Consider the following 22,749-nt stretch of genomic DNA (forward strand, 5'->3'; position numbering starts at 1 on the left):
AAAAATATTTTTTGAAAGTCCATGGACCCAGATACAGAACCTTGCCATAAAGGCTTAAACAATATCAACTTATGATGGTGACAAGGATGAAATACAATTCTCAAAGTGGGGTCCAAAAAGATGCAAAATCCGTAACTGGAAGAGAATCATTACTGACCCAAGGTTATATTACAGACCCTGAGGTTAGAAGAGTTTAGGAAGCTATCTGATTTGGCACCAAACAGGTGTATTTGGGGTCAGTCAGGTGTCAGAGTGGATGGAGTGCTGGGATTAGAGTCTGGAAGACTCATCTTCCTGAGTTCAAATCCAGCCTCAGACACTGACTAGCTGTGTGACCCCACTTAGCCCTGTTTGCCTCAGTTCCTCATCAGTAAAATGATCTGGAGAAGGAAATGGCAAACCACTCCAGTATCTTTGCCAAGAAAATCGCAAATCAGGTCACAAAGAGGAAGATATAACTAAAATGACTCAACAACAATAAGGTTTATTTTATTCACATTCCTCATTACCTTAAACTGGTATATTAATTCTGATTTTGTATAATTTCTGACTTTTCTCATACATTCTTTTTTGACAGAACCCGTAATTGCATTGGTGTAGGAATTCTTAATGAGGGAGCTCCCTCTACCACTACAGATCAACTAGCACCTGTTCTACAACTGACAGTCTTAAAGAGTGCTAGGGCATGAGGAACAGCCTGATGGTCAGATAGGCCCTGTGTGTCAGAGGCTGACTTAAAAACTAAAAAAGGCATTCTTGTGACCCAGAGTTGTACAGCTGCTGCAGTAAGAAGGGAAAGAGAGCCATAAATGTTAACATCAGACACACCAAGAAGAAAGGGGTTTATTAGGCATTAAGGAAAGCAAATCTCTAAAATTCAGGGGACCAAGAATGCTCAGGGGCTCAGAAGCTTCAGGTTGATTAGACAATCAGTTAAGTTTGTGAAATGGAAAGACCTTGAGTCAGATGTTCTAGGTCTGGGGAAGCTTGCCTTTCAGAAGCTTAGAGTCTGACAAGAAAGTTTATGAAACATGCAAATATCACCCCGCCAGGGGCCCAACTGGCCCCTCCTCAAGCCTAGTTAATAAACAGCAATGATAATGCAAAGTAACAGTAAAAGAAGCACTTTACAAATATTATCCATCTTATCCTCAAAACAACTTTGGGAGGTAGACGTTAATATTATTCTCATTATAATCTTCATTTTCAGTTGATTTGCCCAGGGTCACACAGCTAGTGTCTGAGGCTGGATCTGAACTTAAGTCTTCCTGAATGCAAGATGACTATCTGCTGCACTGTAATCAAGGGACAAAATAACCATGCAAGCTCTGAGGATGAAAGATTACTTAGGTCTGAGAATGGGCCTTTCAGAAGGCTTCACTGAAGCATTATTTTATACAGACACACACACTCACACTCTTCAGTGATTAAAGATTTACATACACAGAAACAGATATGTAGCACTTTGTAATCCTTAAAGCACTAACTATATTAGCCACTGTTGTTACTAAGATTTGAGAAGGACCTCAAAGAATGGAGAGGCAGGAGGAGCCGGGTGGTAAGCTGGGCCTATACTAGTGGCAACAGTAGAAATGGAAAAGAAGGTATGGACTGCCAAGAAACTGGAAGTTGTCTCCTACTGCCTATAGGAGGGAGGGAGAATAGGAACAGTCAAAGCTAAGACTGATGTTTTGAGCATGGGTAAGCGGATGAAAAGACAGTGTCCTTAGAAGAAATAGCAAAGTCCTAAGTAATCAATTCTTTCTATACTCTCCTTTTGTGACTGCATCTGCTCTTCGAGGTTCAATATCTAAAAAGCTCAGGCTCTCATTTGAACTCCCAAGTCCTACATCTCAGGCTGCCTGCCCAGATATCCCATCAGCAATTCAAACTCACTATGTCCAAAGGGGAACTTCATCATCTTCCCTATTAACTACTGTTCTTCCTTCAAAACTTTTGTTTTCTGCTAAGCGGCAAAATTATCTCCAAATCACCCAGTTCCAAAACAGAGTCATTTTTGAGTCTTCCATCTTCTGCACTCCCCATGTCCTATCAGTTGTCAGATCTTACCACTTTGATTTCCACAGTCTCTCATGTCTCGCTTTCTCTCTAGGCTACCTGCCCTCTCCTTATCATTTACTTGGACCACTGTGGCTGATTACTGATTGTGCCTGCCTCCAGGGTTTTCCCTCCTTCATAATTTTTTTTTTGTTTTACAAAATTCTCAACGTAAGCAATCTTCCTGGCATAGGCTGCATTACATTATTCACGCCTGGCATTTAAGTCTCCTCACCACTTCATTCTAGCCTCTCTTTTTAGGGTTATTCTACATTACTCTTCTTCCTTCCTTTAGTCAAATAACACTACATGCTATTCCTCAAAGACTGAACATCCATGGAATGCATCACCTCTACTGCTCGGAATCATTTTCCTTCAAGGCTCAGCTCAGGTATTATCTCCTAGGGAGCATTCTCTGATAGGGTAACACATCTTAAAGCATCTTTCAATCCTCAAACAATCTTATAGAACTGTGTGTGGCTCTAACTTTTATGCCTATACCCAAGGGTGTGTTGGAGCCAGCTAAAATCAGCACAATGTTAAATTTTCAGTGTGAGCATTTACACCTTGGAAATCAGCAAATGATGTAAATCGGGGCTTGTTTTATTGATAGAATCAGAGGCAGCAAGGTTGCCCAGTGGATAGAGCACTGGGCCTAGAGTCGGTAAGACTTGAGTTCAAATCTGGCCTAGCTGTGTGACTCTGGGCAAGTCATCTAACCTCTGTCTGCCTTAGTTTTATCATCTATAAAATGGGGATAAGAATATGAGGATCAAATGAGCTAATCATAAAGTGCTTAGCACAGTGCTTCACAGAGTACTATAGAAATGTTTATTATTATTACTGGTAAGTGATGGAGAAAATATTAATGCAGATTAAACTTAAGTGTGTCATGTACACATGTTTATCCATGAAAGTTGGTTATTAAACAATTACCTGCACACCCCTGCCCATGACTCTACTTTTTATGATACTTATTTCTGAGTCCATTAAAAAAAAAAAGTGGTGAGATAGAAAAGGCTATGAATTGGAAGTCCAAGGGCCTAGGTTCAAATCCTGGTGCCACTGCTTACAATATATGTGACCTTAATCAAGTTACTTAATATCTCTGGGGTCTCATTTTTGTCAACTATAAAATAAGGAAGTTGTACTACCATCCACTATCAGCTCTGAATCCACAATCCATGTCATGTATGTCCCCTTTATAGCAATAACTATTTTTACCTTTATTATATTCCCAGTGCCCAGCACAATGCCTTGCACAGAATAGGTCGTTATAAATATTAATTTAATGAAAGGAAAATTCAATTCTGGAACTGTTGAGTTAGACATACCACCAGGGAATCCAGGAGGTGATGGTCCGGCAGACAGTCACAGCTGCAGGTCCAAAGCTTGTCTGAGAGGATAGGCTTGAATTCAGAATCCCATTTACATGAGTACCTCCTTACCCCCAGTTATGAGTCATTAGTGATGATTCTTGTAGTCTGGGACAAGAGGTCCAGTGGAGTGATGGCTAGGGACAAAGTAAAGGGTCAGGATAGGGGCAGGAGGATGCCCAGGAGACTGGGCAAGGAACTAGGAGATAAGGTGGGCCTCTGGAGTGAGAAATGGGAACCACAGATAAGGAGACACAAGGTTTAAGAGCAAATGAGGACTGGTCTTGGGGTAAGGCTGCTGAGAGCTCTTAGCTAGAACCTACTCACTCCCTTATTGCTACCACCTCCTGCTGCTGTTAATCTCTTCCCTGGAAATGTGTGCTACATAATGTAGTCTCACAATTTCTCCTCTTCCTTACAATTCTAGACCAAGTAATAAAGTCCCTCTTAAGGCTGGCAAACAGATTTTCCTGCAGCAAAACAGGAGCCAAAATAAGGACTTGCCTATGCTCCCTCTACCTTTCTTTTTCCCATTTACAGTAAAAGGAAGTATTGATAGGATGTAGTAACAGATTGGACATAGAGCATAAAGGAAAAGAAAGACTCAAAGGTTTTAAGACTGAAAGACTAGAGAAATGGTGGTAATACTGAAAAAAGTAGGCAGCATTATCTTTACATCCCTCCATTCCCAGCACAAAACTAGTGTGAAATACTATTGAATGAATGACTCCTGGAAAGGAAGACTGGTTGGGATGATGACAAGCAGTTCTGACACACTGACTTTGAGGTGGTGATTTGGAAGTAGAAATGCAGGTCTGGAACAAGAAATGTAGGACTGGAACAAGCAACGGCTAAAGATTCATTTATTAAATGTCTACTGTATGCAAAAGATTGAATAGTTTAGAAATGATGGCAGAAACCAAGAGAGAAGATGAACTCTTTCAGGTAAATGTGGAGACTGAAGAGCTGAGATTTCTTGAGAGGACAAGATTCAATGTAAATATAAAAAAGTTAGGGCATAAATTCATCCCAACATCAGCTGATCACTTTGAAAGGCTGTTAGTATTCACACTTTCTTTGAAAAGCCATATTGGGTGGTGCAGGCCTCTTAATTCCTTGCTACTAGAGTCACCCAGAGCTGGCAGACTGCTTGAACTTGGGAATTCTGAGTCTGACACCAGTATGGTAAGCCCCTGAGAACAGAGGAGGTGGTTAACAGGCTGCCTAAGGAGGTAGCCCAGGTAAGAAATAGAGCAGGTCAAAGCTCCCATGTCAAATAGCAGTGAGATCAGCCCTGGAGTGACTGTTGTACTTCCAGCCTGGGCAAAATAGAGAGATCCAACCTCCAACAGACAGAGAAATCAATGAGCAAGCAAGCAAATTGATAAGTAGCTTAGGAGAATATTGAGTCATTTTTTATGTACCAATAAGTACACTCAACCTACTCTAAGCTGCAAATGACTATTTTTCACACAGCAAAGCAAAATATTTATGCTTTATTTTCCCCCACTAAAGAATGGTTTCATTCTTTTAAAACACTGATTTATTATAAACTCACTTTAGCTTTACTCTCATAATCAGTTCATTTTCTCTGCTGCTGGTAAGATGAGATTATATACTTAACTTAGATAATTTAAGATACAGCAATCAAGCATAGAATAAAACTTACCAAGACATCCCCCAAAGACAACCCATTCCATTAACTCAACCTTGACAAAACTTACCACTCTTGGGTGGCCTAGAGAATAAAACAATGCTGGGATGCTTTGTACTTTCCCCAAACAGAATCATTATACAATTTAAACAACTCTATGGCTGAACGAAAAATTAGTCAAAATGCAAATCTATAACTGCTGACTAATAGCTTACATTAATTAATAATTATTAAGAACTAAAGTTGTGCGCGCGAGCCTGCCGGAGCCGAGCTGTGCCAACCCTTCCGCCCTCGTGTGACCCGGACCTCGCAGCACCCGCCGCTGTCCAGCCGCGACAGAAATGACCGAAGCCCAGAAGCGGAGGGAGCTGCTCCCGCTCATCCACCACCATCTGGTGCAGGCTGGCTACGTGAGGGCGGCGCGGGAGGTGAAGCTGCAGAGCGGCCAGCAGGTTTCTAAGGCTGTGAAGTCATTTTCTTTCTGGTTGTCTTAGCCAGAAAGGACCTTGTGAGAGGCTTCCTAGTCTAATCCTAGAGAGTAAAAAACTGAACTCCAGACAAAGAGAGCAGATGGGGAACTAGAACCCAGGTCTCTTCACAAGGCTCTTCATAGGCACTGTCTCATTTGATCTTTGAAACAACTTTGTGAGGTTCCAAATTCTCTCCTTCTCCCCTTCCCCACCTACTGAGAAAGCAAGCAAAGTGATATCATTTATAATTGCGAAATCATGCAAAACACATTTTCATATTAACTGTATTGTGGAAAAAAAAGTGAGGAAATTATGCTTCAGTTTGCACTCAGAGTTCATCAGTTCTCTCTCTAGAGGTGGATAGCATTTTTTCGTCATGAGTCCTTTGGAACTGACTTGGATCTCTGTGTTCATCAGAGCAGCCAAGTCTTTCACAGTTGATCATCATTACAATGTTGCTGTTACTGTGTACAATGATTACCTGGTTCTTCTTACTTCACTTTGCATCAGCTCATATAGGTCTTCACATGTTTTTCTGAAATCATTCCCTTGTCGTTTCCTATAGTACAGTAATACTCCATCACAATCATATACCACCACTTGTGCAGCCATTCCCCAACTGATGAGCATCCTTTTGATTTCTGATTTTTTTGCCACCACCAAAAGAGCTGCTGTAAACATTTTCGTACATATAAGTCCTTTTCCCTTTCCTTTGATCTCTTTAGGATACAGACCTGGGTCAAAGGGTATGCATGGTTTTATAGTCCTTTGGACATAGTTCCAAATTATCCAATAGTCCAAATGATTGGACCAGTTCACAACTCCACCAAGTTTACTAGTGTGCCTATTTTCCCTCAGCCCTTCTAGCATTTGTCATTTCTGATGGGTGTGAGGTACTACCTCAGAGTTGTTTTTATTTGCATTTCTCTAATCAATAATGTATAGATAGCTTTGATTTCTTCTTCTGAAAACTATCTGTTTTGACCATTTGTCTATTTGGGATGGCTCTTCTTTTTATAAATTTGACTCAGTTTCCTATATGTGAGAAGTGAGGCCTTTATTAGAGAAACTTGCTGTAAAAATTTTTGATGTTATTTTTAGCAAAATGTAATTTCTCTGATTATCTCTTTTAATTAGAGCTATTTTTGCTTTTTCTTTGCCTGAGATCATGATTGCTAACCCTGCCTTTTTTACTTCAGCTGAAGCATAATAAATTCTGCTCCAGTCCTTTAAAAAAAAAAAAAATTATTAAGAACTTTATAAATTTACAGGATGTATCCTTAATGAAATCAAGACTAATGAATGGTACTAAATTCTTATATTTTTGCTTGTTTGAATATACATTTTTGCCCAGCAGTTGTCATTAGAGAATTACAGGTTTTAGTAATTATGAGTTTAGGGTAAGAAAAAATAAATTAGTCTTATTAATTACTTGGTCATTTTAACATCAAAAACCAAAGCATTCGGGTCATCTCTTGTTAATTTAGTGTTACTAAAATATATGATCTGTATATACTTGATTATCAATTATCAATCTTTCTTATTATAAAAGAGGAGAAAATATTTGATTATGGCCAGTGTCCTAATGGTCACTTCTTTATTTTGATTTTAATATCTACCCACATTTTGTCATAAACATGAAACTTCTTTTAATCTTAAAATCTGAATACTTTGTTTACATCTACCCTTGACACTTTCATTCTAGCTTGTAATGCACTGAAATTTCATCAGTGGGCTTACCATCTTAGGTTAGTATGCTAGGTTAAAACCCATGTAGTAGTGGGGTAAGAGAAATGTCTGACTGGATTTTAGTTCTGTCTCATGGTGCCTTACTTGCTGTATGACTTTGGCAAGGCACTTAACCCCTCTGAGACTTGGCTTTTTCATCTGTAAAATGGGGAAAACGACACTTCACAGGACTATTGTGAGGATCAAATATGACTATATATTGTTGGTGGAGTTGTGAACTGATCCAGCCATTCTGGAGAGCAATTTGGAACTATGCCCAAAGGACTATAAAAATGTGCATACCCTTTGACCCAGCAATACCACTTCTAGGGCTGTATCCCAAAGAGATCACACAAGTAGGAAAGGCACCCGTATGTACAAAAATATTCATAGCAGTTCTTTTTGTGGTGGCAAAGAATTGGAAATCAAGGGGATGCCCATCAGTTGGGGAATGGTTAAATAAACTGTGGTATACAAATGTAATGGAATACTATTGTGCTATAAGAAATGAGGGGCAGACAGACTTCATTATAACCTGGAAAGGACTGACGCTGAATGAGGGGAGCAGAACCAGGGGATCATTATACACGATTACAGACACACAGTATCTGTAAGGGCTAATAGATAGACTTGACTCCTCTCATCATTGCAAGGTTCAAAGACAGCTGCAAAGGACTCATGACGGAGAAAGCTATGCACATCCAGAGAAAGAATTATGGAGTCTGAATGTAGACTGAGGCAAACTATTTGCTAGCTTTTTTCCCCCTTCCTTTCTCACGGTTCGTTCCATTGGTTATAATTCTTCTCTACAACTAGAGTATTATGGGGTGGCTAGGTGGTGCAGTAAGTAGAGCACCAGCTCTGGAGTCAGGAGGACCTGAGTTCAAATCTGGCCTCAGACACTTGACACACTTACTAGCTGTGTGACCTTGGGCAAGTCACTTAACCCCAACTGCCCTGCCTTCCCCCCTGCAAAAAAAAACAAAACAACTAGACTATTACGTAAATAAGTTCAATGTGAAGGTATATGTAGAACCTACATTGGATTACATGCCATCTTGGGGGGAAGCAGGAGGAGAGGGAGGGAGAGAAAATTTGGAACCCCAAAACTGAGTGTTGTAAACTAAAAATAAAAAATAAATTTATTAAAAAAAATTGACTATATAGTGTTTTGTAACCTTAAGTATTATAAAGAGATAAGCTAGTACCCATATTATTGGTGCGTGGTATCTCCAATACCTCAACATAGGACTAGTTACAGATCCATGCTAAGAACTACAACCAAATGAAGTAGCCATGGTGTCAACTAAATAACAGGTATATACTACACTCCATTAAACCTGATACTGGAGTAACTAGTAGTCTTGAATCTAGTCCTGAATCTTAACATACTAATGCACTTTCCCTAACTGTAAAGGCAGACTAAGTGTCATGGTCTTTTTCTTATTCTCTGCTTCCAATGTGATCATTTCATTAAATGCCTGAATTAAAATTATTATACTCATTCTTCTCCCCATTTATATTTGCTAAACTGTAGGCTAATGATTAAACATGCAAAATCACCACTAAAGCATTTTTTAAACATTTCTAATGCAGTGAAATTAGAAAATCAGTAATTGAGTAGAAAAAATATTCAGAATTACAATTGATAACCGTGTGAAAATTACTCAAAGGTTAAGTTGTTTACAGCAAAAATTAAATATGCATACTTATAATAGGTAGTTTATACCTTTAATTTCTTATTTAACACAGCAACAAGAGCCACGTTAAATGCTATAAAAGGAGTTATGCTAGGAAAATTAAACAGTCTACTTTACTAATACTTTAAATTCAAGTGTTCAAATTTAACCCTTTTTTTTCCCATGGTCATGGTGACTAAGTTTGAAAAGTGACTTACAAATTGGCTTAGTGAATCATAACATCCCTGGGGGCATTTAAATGTCAACTATACCAAACCTTTCTAAGACTTATTTTGGTTCTAAAATGTTATTAATTCTGTTTTGGGCGAAGGCAATTTACTGTCCAAAAAGTAATAAGTAAAAGTATAAGCCTTCCTTCCATCCCTTCACAGTAGATCTATGTTCCTAATATCTTCCTATAGTTTACTTAACTTAGTATCTATTGTGTGTTAAATTACATTGGACCAACTTCCTAATTGCTGGTACTTTTGACATTTGCTAGTGTTGTGCAACATCACATTTACAAAAGGAATTCACCCTGACCTATGCCAACAGAATACATTTCCTAATAATCTTTGCTTGCTCCTGTGAATATTCAATACCAAAATAAACTGTCTACGACTTTTTCAGTGTATAAGCATCCCCTTATATGCTCACTAATTCTAGAACCCAGAACAATTGAGTTTCCACTTAGCCACTTTTACTCCTACACCAGAGAGGAAAGAGGGAAAGAACTACATTATCTTCTTCCTCTCCTATATATCATAGCATCACACAAGTTTAGATTTGAAAGAGTCTTAGGCACATCTTCCACCCAATCCCTCTGACAACATTACAGGTATACTATTGTCCAATCTTTAAAATATTCTCTAAAGACATTACTTTATTAATTCCCAATCACATCTGCATAAATTTTCAATACTGAGTTCAAGTCTCTGCAGATCCAAGTTTGCAAATAGAATGAAAATGGTACAGTCAACTACAAATACAACAGTAATAAAAGCATACATCTTAACTATGCACAGGATTTTTAATTTAATCCATTTAATTATACCTTGGCCTACAAGAGACAAAAGCGAACACCAAACATTTAGGAGTAGAGAAAGAAAAGTAAATGATGGTTAACTAACAGCCTGGCAAAGTTCCACATTTTCCTTTCTTCCTACTTTGCCAACCTGAAGAAATAGAATGAAAATCCTGGGAACAACCTGTTGAGGCAGGCAGCTTACCAACCTGTCTGTGCTGGAGTAAGTCAAGGGGCACTCTGGTTCATTCTAGGTAGAAAATAATTGCTCCTGTAAAGCTGCTGCTCTGGAGAGAAGTTGGTTTCATTTTCTCTCTGCAGTACCCAATTTTACTGATAATATTCAACTTTCCTGATATTCTCTCCTCTCTTGGCTTCTTTGACATCACATTTTCCTGGTTTTCTAACACTCTACACATTCCTTTTCTGGCTCCTCTCACTTCTCCTTCCCTCTTAATGTAGGTCTTCTCCATGGCTTTCTCTACACTTTTACTCTTGGCAAACTCACCTATTCCTAGATAATTCCAAATTTAAATTTCTAACCCCAACCTTTCCTGAGCTACATAGAGGTCCCACCATCTCCATTCTCCACATAAATAGACCTGATCATGTCACTCTTCCACTAAAAATCTCTTCAATGGCTCTCTTGTCTACCAAATGAAAACCAAGCTCCTTAAGGCCTGGCACTCCAGCCTGTTTTTCTTTTAATCTCCTCATTCTCTCTATCTCCACTCCCAATAACATAACCCACACACAGAATGATTTTGCCTCTGATCAAGGCAACAAGAGCAGCCCATCTTGAACATCTTCAAGCTGTGTTTCAAGTGCCCCTTCTACCCATGCCACCATCCCTGATACTTTAAATTCAAGTGTTCAGTTGGAAATGACTGTAAGAGAATCATCTGGGTGTCAGGCTACCTAATCTGCTAAATCAGACACCACATCGTCTCTTTAAGACATCAAGTGCTCCTGATTCATCTCTTCCTCAGGATACCCTAGAGTACTTGAATATATAGCGACTAAGTGAACGTTTAATGAGCTGTCTAAAGCATAACCTCGGAGAAGGCTCCTCCTTCCTGGGCCTCACCAACTATGCACCACAACTTTAGAACTTGGTGGCTTCCAAGAGCACGCTGGACATCAAGTCACAAATATCACGGGGTATCCACTATATACAAGGGACTGTGCTAGAACAAAATCAGACAGTTGGGCAACTATGTGTGCAAACAGTACTTTTTCTGGGACAGGACGGAAAGAAAATTTATAGTGAAAATTAAAAAGTGAATTACATTTCCAACTTCTCCATTCTTTAACCTTCTGAAAGATCATTATCCTGTATACTATAAGCTTTTGTAGATTTCAATTTAGTAACATACCTGCATTGGGCGTGCTGCCTGCTGTAGCCAGGGATCCAATGTGATTTTGGGTAAGGTTGTCTTGGGTTGACTGAAGGCTTGGAGTTGCCCATGATGAAGTACTATATCCCACAGGACTCTGCCGCTGCTGTTGCGGATGGGTGACGGCTGTGTTTTGACCGGGAAATGAATTATCTTTAAACTGTGTGATGACTGAAGTACTCTGTGAAGTAAACACTTGCCCATATGGATCACCAGCAGGCACCGAAGGATATGAAACACTAGGGTACACAGCACCCGAAGCAGTAGACATAGCATAATGGCCAGAAGTAAGGGGAAATCCCTGAGAAGCAATGGAAGAACTGGCAGAGGGAATGACTGGGCTGTTGTAGTGATTACCAAAGGAGGAGTATGGCTGGGGTCTATTTGTGTGTAAATGGGATGCTGAAGATGCAATACCACCTGGGAATGATCCAGGAGTGGACCCTACAGTATGAGGAGCAGGAGGACCCCTGCCATATACCTGCTGTGATCCTAGCTGCATGTTCATTGTGCTAGGACCTGTAGCAAGAGTCACATTTTGTGTTGGTACTGTGTAGTGGCCAGAATAATAATCAGTACCATACTGGTTTTCCAATGGCAGAGGGGTACTTTTCCCAGGTCCTTGGGAGTAGAGTCCTGAGGGAACAACATAGCCTTGAGGATGTAATCCATATCCAGGTGGAAACTGCATCTGATTCTGTGCTGGACCTAAGGAAAGGAAGAAAATCCTCACATAAATCACTGAAATAAACTACTAACGTGCAAGCGAGTATGAAATACTGGTCCTTAAGAAGGGGGAAGAATCATGTTTATACAGGACAATATTTCTAAGCACCTACCCGAAGAGTGACCTGACTTTTCCCTAACATGACAACCTACTTTGGGAGGTTGCACTGTTACAGATCTCATATCAATCTAGTTCTACTCCTAGCTTCCTGACTATTTCTTCTGAGCTTTAGGGTAAGTCAATCTTTCTATGAGCTATATGAGCTATTTGTTTTCCTCACTAAAACTGAAGACTATGCCTTAGAACATAAAAAATTTACAGTTATGGACAATTTAATAAAAGGTAAAACATGATCATCATCATGTTCTTTTATTATCAACAACATGCCTACAAAGGCCTGAGAGCTCCTTAATTCTTTACTGGGTAATACTGTAGAAGTTCATTTAAACCATATCTCTATGGCAGTCATGATGAGGATTTCACTATACAATTAAGAATGAAGCTCAGAAGTGTTGGAGAGGGAATACTATTCATGTTTCTGTTACAATTATATTGAGAATACAGAATATATGTTCATATGACACCCCAATTTCTGAGTGCTTTAATTAAATCATCTTGCAGGATGATTGGAAACATTACATTTACATTCGAAATTCTCATGAGGTTTTTTTTTTTTAAAGAGCCAAACAGGAATCGTTTTTAAACAAAAGTTAATGCTCTTGTCCACCCAATTAATACAAATTGATGATATCTGGAATGCCATATCAAAGAACTAGACTGTGCCAATTTGTGAATCATGAAGTAACTTAGTATTAAACAAATCTATTTAAATGGCTACCCATTTCCTAACGACTTATTTGGCTTATCCATGTTACAGATATGGAAGCTGGGAAATAAACATTATCATATCAAAAAAGTTCAAATGTCAATCTTCTAAAAATAACAAGAATGTCTTATCTGCTGAAAGTTTACCAGCACTGAACTAAATATCAGACGGAATCGATTTTATTCTTATGAATACAATAGAAACATTTAAATCACTTCTTTTAATCCACAAAATACCTTACAATATTTTCATTACTGTACATTTCAAAAATATTCATTGTCATTTTCTATTAAAGCTTTAAATTCATGAAAAAGGCTGATAAATCATTCAAAATAAACGACTCAAGGCACGTTCAAGGGTGAAATGCCGACATTTTACATTCTTCCATTGTTCTTTGAAAAGCAACCTTCCCCAAAAAGCACATAGATTTTAAAGGGAAAATTCAGTCAAAAACCCCAGTGCCCTTTGCTTTCTCATTCTTAAAACTTATATTATTTCGCTCAAAATATTTTAACCTTTAAAAACATCACTAAAATGATTGTGTTGAGAGTGCTACTGGTACTTCTATGAATCCACTTGGAGTAAAGTAAGTAGAATCAGGAAAACAACATGCCAAAGAACAGCAGCAAAGGAAACGAAAAGAACAATACCAAAAAGTGAATTTTGCCTAATGGCCGATGTTGGCTCCAGAGAAGAAATGAGAAATTGAACTGTCTTCTTTTTGTCAGGGGTCTATGGCTGTAGAATACAGCATATATTAATATATTACATGATTATCTAAACTTTTAAAAAATCTTTGTTACAAGGGAATGTTTATTGGTTAGTGGAAGTGTATATTCAGAAATGAATGTTAGGTAAAAGCAAAGTCATGAACAAAACATTTACAAAAGAATTTAGAAAAAAATAAGGTGCTACTTCTTTTTATCTGTAAGTTTACCCAAACTGATAAATACATTTTATAAGTAAGCCAGAACTACCCTGTTGTTCAGCTGTGTCCAACTCTTTGCGATCTTGTTTTTTTTTTTTTTTTCTGACAAGGATACTTATGTGGTTTGTCATTTCCTTCTCCAGCTCCATTTACAGATGGGGAAACTAAGGCAAACAGGGTTAAGTGAGTTGTCCAGGGTCACAGCTAGTAAGTGTCTGAGGCAGATTTGAACTCAGAAAGATGAATCTTTCTGACTTCACACCTGGCTCTCTATCCACTGTGCCACCTAGCTACCCTTAGAAATAATTAAGACCCCCTACATTACAGAAGTATTATGAGTTGCTAGCTAGGCTATACTACCAAGAGAGGATAAAATGATCTAATATACTTGTAAAAATGCGCTCAATTACCAGGCAAGAAAACTAGTTTCTGATCCTGCTTCTGCTAATCATTAGCAGAGTGACCTTGAGAAAATTACGTTACTTTATGAACCTCAGTTTCCTCATCTGTGGAAGTCTGCTCTGTATCCCACATGTAATTCTTCTAAGGATCACAACAGAAGACCACATAAAAGCACTTTATAAGTCAAAGATAAAAACACCATACTATTGCTAGATTTAAATTCCCTGAGAGCAGGGATCTCATTTTTTTTAAGATCTGTCCCCATCTCTCCCATGCCACCACATTACAGTTTGATATGCATGCAGTAAAAACAACAACAAACTGGGCTGTTTTCAATTCCTACAACTCCTTATGTCTGAACTATACTTCTATCCCATTTCCACTAGATGAAATCATTCAAGGCCCAATTAAAAGGCTAATTCCCCCAGGAAGCTTTCCTGATAACCCTTGCAGATAATGACCTACAAATGAATGAATATTAGATTTGAAATAAGCTTAGGCACCACTACGTCTAACCTAATTATTTTACAAAATAGGAAATAGTTCCCTCATTTGAATTCACAGCATTTGGCCTGTACTACTGCTCTTATTTTTATTTTACTTTAAAATTTCTTTATTTTTGATTAAAGAACGTACACTGAGTTGTTCACTATCTAGAAAAATAAATGTTCAATAATAATTTCCAAAGCTGCATTATATATAACTCTGGGATTCAACAGGTATCTTTTGCAATCAAATTAAATAGTATTTGAAATGTATCAAGATATAAAGTTCACTCAAACGTCAAATAATGGTAAAATGAACCTCTGAATTAAAAATCTCTGGTCTACTCACCATGATTAACTACTTTAATTTAGCACTGTTAAGCGCTGGATTTTTTAAAAAGAAATATACTTCATACTTGTGTTATACTCAAATGTGCCATGAGTCAAATTAGACCTCTGCAATTATTATCTTTAATTACAGGACATTCACTTTATGGAGAAAGAAAGACTATAGTTTAACAACAACAACAACAAAAATCTACAGAGGGATACTCAGTTAAGGGAAAGCAGGTATACCTGTTTACCTATAACTGAAGCCCCTCAAAGCATCCTGATTAAATGTTCACTACCTCTGTTTTTTGTGCATATAAAGGCAAAGACCAATTTCTTTAGCCTATAAATTCAAGAAGGGAACCTCTAGGTTCCAATGAAGACATCAAATATAAGTTAAGTGCAATTTGTAAAGGAGAACTATGAGAAAAGCAAAGATTTGGTACTAAAGGATCCTTTGAACTAGCAACAACTATCAAGGTTAAATAGTCTGGGGGATCAAGTTTATGAAAACTGAGCATTTGGGGGGGGTGATATTCACAGACACAAGCATAACTTGTATATATTCTACACTTCTATACATAGTAATTTTTTGCATGTTATTGTAGATTCCAATTTGTGGTTTCTTCATAATTTAAAAAGCCATGAGGGTCTTCAATACATGGTATCATTTATTTATTCACTTTCTCAAAGTACTCTTTGGAAGCGTTCCGAGATGGCTTGATCATAGGTGAATCTGGTGTCCAATTTGCTGGACACACCTCTCCATGCACTTTCACAAACTGGAATGCCTTCACCAAATGAAGAGTTTCTTCCACACTTCAGCCCACAGGGAGATCATTGACACTCACGCGGTTGATAATTCCATTATGGTCAATTAAGAAAAGACCTCTTAATACAACTCCAGGTCCTTCAAGCAGAACACCATAGTCCCGGGAAATTTGTTTGGTTAAATCTGATAGGAGTAGAATATTCATATGACCTAAACCGCCACTCTTTCTTGGTCTATTTATCCAGGCAAGATGGCTAAAATGGGAATCCACTGAAACCTCAATCACTTCACAGTTCGTATCATGAAATTCATTAGCTTTGTCACTAAAAGCAACAATTTTTGTTGGACACACAAAAGTGAAATCAAGAGGACAGAAGAAAAGCACCAAATATTTGCCTTTAAAGTCATCAGGGCTTATTTCTTTGAATTCTACATTGACAACAGCTGTACCCTTAAAATATGGAGCATGTTGGGTTACAGGAAACACATAAGTTGAAGAACTGGTGCTGAAGGAAAATTCTGAATGGGCAGCACTTGAGGGCACTGTTGGCTGGGAATGTGTTTCTAGTAGCAACAGGCCTGAAGACTGCAGAAATGCCCAAGGGAAAGGAGTTCACATGCCAGGCAACCGAAGCCCAAAGTAACCTTCCCAAGGAAGCCACCATCTTCCAAGTGTCTACTTCTCTTATTATAAGGATAGGAAACAGACCTGTGCTTTCATTGATATAGGGAAATCCTGGATGAGGAAACTCCTATCAGTCCAAGTAGGCACCTTCTTTTCTATCTATAGTTTCAGTTTCCTAGAGCACTGAATGGGAAGTGACTTGCCCAGAATCACCTCTTATTTGCCAGAGGTAGGACTTGAACCTGTCTTCCTGGTTCTAAAGCTAGTTCTTTATTTTACTATGTCATGCAACTTCTTAGCATCTCTTCCATACACTTCTAGCCTAGTCTATTATGCAGTTCATAGGAGGATAGATTTAGAGGTGAAAGGCACCTCAGAGGTCACCTACTCTAACTCCCTCAGTTCTGTAGATGAAACTAAGGCCTCGCGAGGTTAAGTTACTTGCCCAGGTCACACAGGCAGTTTTGAGGGGAAAAATTTCAACCCAGGTCCTCTGAGATTCATGAGTCCATACTTTCACTTCTGAATCACAATGTGCTGTAAGCTAAAGGTATGTCAGTAAGGTTCAACTCTCAGAACATGTAAACTGTATTGTGTACTTATGAGTGCTCTGAGTGCTCGCTCGTGAGTGAATCTAGATGGCTTCAAGGTCCTTTGCAGCTCTCCAGCTTTGAATCAAAGGATCTATGATCCCTCTGAGCCTTCACATCCTGTGCAATCACGTGTTCTCATAAATCTTCCAAAGAAGAATTACCCAACATGCTAGAGACCTTCCTCTTGGCCTAAATAATCATTGTGTATAGTATGTGTGTAATAAACACTTTCTGAATCAATGAAATGATGACTAAGAATTCTAGAATAAATTAGGTACTGTACAATCTAGGGGTAAAGAAACTACTATAAATTACCCCACCCAGCCTTTCACTGGATGTTTGACAATTCTGAAATAGTAGTAAAGATTTTAATACATGTATTGAAGGAAGATTGGAGAGGGTTGAGAAAAGGAAATGAACGGAATGATTTGGTAAACATATCTGGGGGATGGTCAATTTTAAACCGTAATAGAAAGCTGCTGTACTTTCCAGGCTTCTGATTCTTTGATAGCTCTCCTGTATTCATTTCAAATGTTATATATCAATAAGGAAAAACTCTAAGATCCTCAAAGTGAGAAGATCAAATTGAGAACCTCAAAGCTGAACTGTATAGCTTTGAATTTTGATACTATGAGCTACCCAAAACAAACTGAGTCTATTCCTTTTTTTAAACTGACAACATTAAATTTTATTTTTTCAATCCAAAAAAATTGGCCAACTCTGCCTCTTAAAGACTAATGCATCCTTCAAGGCCTGTGTCAAAAGAGATTTCCCAGATTCTAGAACATAATTATTCCTCTTCTGAATTCCTCCGTGCAACTTTTAAGACCATTAACAGAAAGTGCTGTAATACTGGCACAATCTTATCTCCTTTATTAAACTGGAAGCTCCTTGAGAGTACAGATGATATTTATCTTTCTATTCCCCAACAGAGACTCACAAATATAAGGCACTCAATGAAATTAATTTTACATTCAAATTCTTGTGGACCACATGTATTCTATGAAGTCTCAAATAGGGAGACAAAGTAGTTTAAAACATTAAAATTTACTACAATTTTTAACAGTCTGATGTTATAAACGATGTAACATGCTATACTTATGAGAGCAATGTTAATAAAATATAAAGCCAGGTAAAGTTAACTATTTATAATTGCTCCTTATAGTACTTACAGAAACAGGCTCAAAGGAATTTTAGAAGCCAATTATCTAGTCCAAAATAGAGGTGCACAAGAATTCCTTCTACAACATATCCCCACCAGTCATCCAGCGCCCCCCAAGCCCTCAAGTGAGGGGAAGAGCCACTGTCTCCAGAGGCAGCCCAACTTATCGTTTGATAGATCTAACTCCCCTACGTTCAGCCTAATTTCTACACATGGCTCCTAGCTTTTCCCACTGGGGCCAAGTAGACAGAACCAATCAAATCTATCTTCCATGTGACAGTTGTTTCAAATACTTGAAGATGGCTACCTCCCCCCACCTCCAACCAATCTCTGTATGGCATGCTCTTGAGGCCCTTCACCATTCCTGCTGGTCTCTTCTAAACAACCTCAAACCAAAAACTTTTGCTCTCCAAAATTTTAAACATGGTCTCTAGAATTGAACACTATATTCCAGAAATGATCTGACAGGAGCAGCACACAGGACTATTCACTCCTTCCTTCATTCCAGACATTATGCTCCTCTTAATGTAGCATAACATCACAGCGGCTTTTCTGGCTGCTGTATCACACCAACTCATAGTTTACCCCCACCTTTCCCAGAAAAAATGCTATCTAGCCAAGTTTCTCCCATCTTCTACTTTAAAAGGTTAATTTTTTGAACCCATGCGTTTGAATTTGTGTCAAGAGTAAGATGAGAAAGTTGCCGTTTGCCTCTCATTTCCCAACTCCTAAAATTTGTGTCATGACCTGCCCAGTCCTCCAAATGACACAGGATCATCTAAATTGTAAAACACTATTTGTTTTATTAGTTGTCTCCTAGTTTACATTTCAATGACTGTGAAAGAGGTCAGCCTTAAAGTCCTGGAAAATGGATTCTCCTGTAATCTTAAAAGAAACGTCAAAGACAACAGTACTGCAAAAAAATTTCTCATAAAAAAAAAAAAAAACCATACCAAACTAATTAGGCAAGACTCCCTCTAAAAACGGAATTCTTTTTTTCAATAAGATAACATGGAGTGCTTGAAGGTTTGCAAATCTATTATCTCACTGGATCCTAACAACCTTGTAGGTGCTATTATTATCTCCATTTTACAGATGAAGAAACTGAAGCTCACTCAGAGTTATGGTCACACAGCTATTCAGTGCCAGAGGCAGGATATGAGCCTAAGTCTCCCCTGACTCTAAATTCAGCATTCTTTCCACCACACAATGATTAATTATCAACAAGGATAGCAAAAACATAATGCTAGAATATGCTGATGGTTTTACATAAAGTCAGTATGAAAATGGCTAAAAACTGAAGGAAATCTACCTTCTATATGGGCATGATATAACCCATACCTTAAGAATTTTAGCAAGTACGTGCTTTCTTTTCTCAGACTTTAAATAGGCCTATGTAGAAACCATACAGAACATACTGGGCAACAAGAGTCAGCAACTCTGAGTCAGGAAATAGTCATCATTTGTAGACTTCTCATGCTCTATGTGTATCTACTTTACATCCCAGGGTTTGTCTTTCAAAAGGAAAAACCAAGGCCTCTGTATTGAGTCTTTTAGCCTGAAGGAGAAATAGTACTATGGAAAGTTGTGGAGGTCCTTAAAAGGCTAGGCTAAACACACTGTTTTGAATTTAGGAGTTGGTCCAAAAATTTTAGAGCTAGATGAATTTTTCAGCTTTCAAGGAAAGAAAAACAAAAGAAATCAGTGTCTATAACTGACCTCTAGTTTCCAGCCCCTCCAAAATTAGGATCACTAAGGGCCTACATTGTCATAGAGTGGGAAGAAGAGGAGATATTAAATCAGCCACTTTTGTGTGTTGTGGGGGACAAGTCATCACTCATCCTCCTCCTTTCTGGGACACGGTTTCTCATCTATAAAATGAAGAGCTGGAGACTATATAACCTCTCAGGTCCCTTTCACCTTGAAATCTGTAATTCTGTGAATGATTTCAAAGGACTCATTCTTCATACAGCCACTAGTGATTTTCCTAAAGCACAGAATTAATGAAGTCACTTTACATACTCAATAAACTCTGGAAGCTCCTATTATTTACAGGTCCAAATATAAACTGGTATGTTTGGCAATCAAAGCTCTTCATAACATGGATCCTTCTTACCTTCCTAGTCTTTTTAACATACTATTCCCTTCCATATAGTCTATGGTCCAGCCATACAGGTCTATAGCCTACTTGCTGTATTCATCTCCTGGCTCTGTCTCAGCCCTGGCTGTACCCCAAGTCTGGAAGCTTCTCACCCTTTTACCTCAGCCCCTAGGAATCCCTACTTGAAGATTAAGCTCAAGCTCCACTCTCCACCCTCTTCTTCAGGAGGCCTTTTCTGGTCTCTACTTTCTTTTAACTTTATATATACTTATATGTATATATTGTCTTCCCTGTTCAAATGCGAGCTCCTTATGAGCAGGGATTATTTCACTTTGTCTTTGTAAACCCAGGCCTAAGTATGTAGTGCCTGGCACTTAGCAGATGCTTAATTAATTTGTGTATAAAGACTGGTTTATCCCAAGGGTGGGGCACCTGCAGCCTTTTGACTGAGCCTAAGTTTTACAGAACAAATCCTTTTGTTAAGGGAATTTGTTCTGTGAAGTTTGGATTTAGTCAAAGAGCTGCATTTGAGGACCACATGTGGCCTCTAAGCTGCAGGTTCCTCACCCTGGTTTATCCTTTAGAAATCCTCAAAGAAGAAACTACACACTCATACTTGTGGAATCTCCCAGGCCACATGCAGAATGACTCTTGCCTTACTCCCCTTTTTATTGCTTGAAGCTGATAATGACCTCTCCCTCTCCAAATTCAGAGTTTTTTGTTTCTACTACATGCATTTTACAACACACTTATATGTGTAAACGTCCTACCCAGCTCCTCTCTTGGATTAAAAGATGCTTGAGGGCAAGGACCATTTGGTTTTTTATCACCAATATATGGCACAACCTTCTATATTTCCCAGATGAAATGCTGTTTAGTCAAGTGTAATAAACACTTGACAGCATGTGCTGAATTGAATTGTTTGTGGGATATTCCTTCTACTTCTCTTCGCCAGGGAATCAAAGCCCAGGCTGATGCAGGGGGGTGAGATAACTGAAAAATCTGAAGAAGCCCAAAGTGGATCTCCATCGCTGCCCAAACAAGGGGGTGCTTAGCAGGTGTTGCAGAGGATGTCTTTTCAAGTTGTTATAATAGTACAATGCTGAGTGCACAAGAGGAGAAAGAATAAAGAGCACTTAAGGCTGCAGACTATCTTGGTTCAAATGCTGGTGATACAACTTACTAGCAATGGGACCTTGAGAGGGTCATTTCAGTACAATGGGGAGATTTCTCAAAGGCTCCAAATCCATGATCTTTGAAGGCAAGGGACTTTTCATTTTTCACCTTTGCATTCCTAGGGCCTAACTAGTACAACACCCTCTTCTTGGTAAACACCTGAACTGCATTTTTTGGTACTGCTACATACTATGATGACCTAAAGTCCAGTATGTTAAGCCCTATTACGAGAAGTCCTACGATTTCACCTTGACCACATGGCTGTACACTATCAACCTTGTGAAAGCTTTTAAAAGGTTTCATTTTGGGGGAAGGAAGAATTTGAGGGAAAACACTGAAACCCCAGTCCTGAATTTCAAAAAAAATTTAACAGCCAGGATTCCCTCCTCCTGCTTTCTGTGGGCCGTCTTACTATCCATCATCGCCTAAAAAAAACCTCATCCAATCAACCATCTATTCCTTGGAGAGAGTTATAAAAACAAACAAAAACCCTGTACCAGATTCTATTGGGTTAGAAAAGATATGAAACTGAATATAGTCTATTTGTTACTTATTAGCCACTCTGGCAACATGATTGCAGAGCAAAGAAGTGTTAGCTAGAATGAAGTTTTGTTTTTTTACTTGCTAGCCATTATGGTGTAATAAAAAGAGCACTGACTGAAGTCTGAGGATCTGGGTTCAAATTCTGCTTCTCATGGCTAGTTACTATATTTATAACCCTGGGCAAATCACTTACTGGCTCCAGAGCTCATTTCCTTTATCTACTGCACATGAAAATCTGAGGGGGTTGGACCAGATGGCTGCTTAGGTCCCTTCCAGCTCTTGATCTTGGCTGGACACATCACTGGGAAAAGCCTATTCTACGTCCCTTTCCTAATTGCATTCTTTCTAAGTCTTCCCCTAGTTTCTCCCCAACCCTACTTTCCTCCACACAACTGAGGAATACTTGACACTGATAAGCTTGACTTCCAGGCAGGCCACAAAACAACTTTGGACAAGTATGAGAAAGGCTCCAAAAATGGATTCAGAGATTCTCTGGTTTAAAAAGTGCAGGAGACACTAAGAAACAGATAAATTTCCATAAAACCTAAATGAGAAGAAAAGCATTTTAGGCCTTTGAATTCATTTTCACCTTCTGAGTGAGGAAAGCCCAAATCCTCTGGTGACAGGTCTTTAAAGTCTACAAGAGAAGTTAAATTACTAATCTTCAGTAATCTGCCTGGACAGCTAGAAGAC

General features: G+C 38.6%; 1 protein-coding gene and 1 pseudogene across 1 annotated transcript in view; both read right to left on the reverse strand.

Annotated features, from left to right (window-relative positions):
• Window positions 1–22,749, reverse strand: part of SEC24B (SEC24 homolog B, COPII coat complex component) — a gene marked incomplete in the record, with an annotated part of 71,899 nt that overhangs the window by 43,938 nt on the left and 5,212 nt on the right. Inside the window, 1 exon segment of the mRNA XM_036763892.1 lies at window positions 11,366–12,094. Within this exon segment, the coding sequence (XP_036619787.1) occupies window positions 11,366–12,094 (729 nt within the window).
• On the reverse strand, window positions 15,687–16,521 carry LOC118853707 (annotated as a pseudogene).

The sequence above is a fragment of the Trichosurus vulpecula genome, chromosome 6 (assembly GCF_011100635.1).
Source record: "Trichosurus vulpecula isolate mTriVul1 chromosome 6, mTriVul1.pri, whole genome shotgun sequence".
Lineage (NCBI taxonomy): Eukaryota > Metazoa > Chordata > Mammalia > Diprotodontia > Phalangeridae > Trichosurus > Trichosurus vulpecula.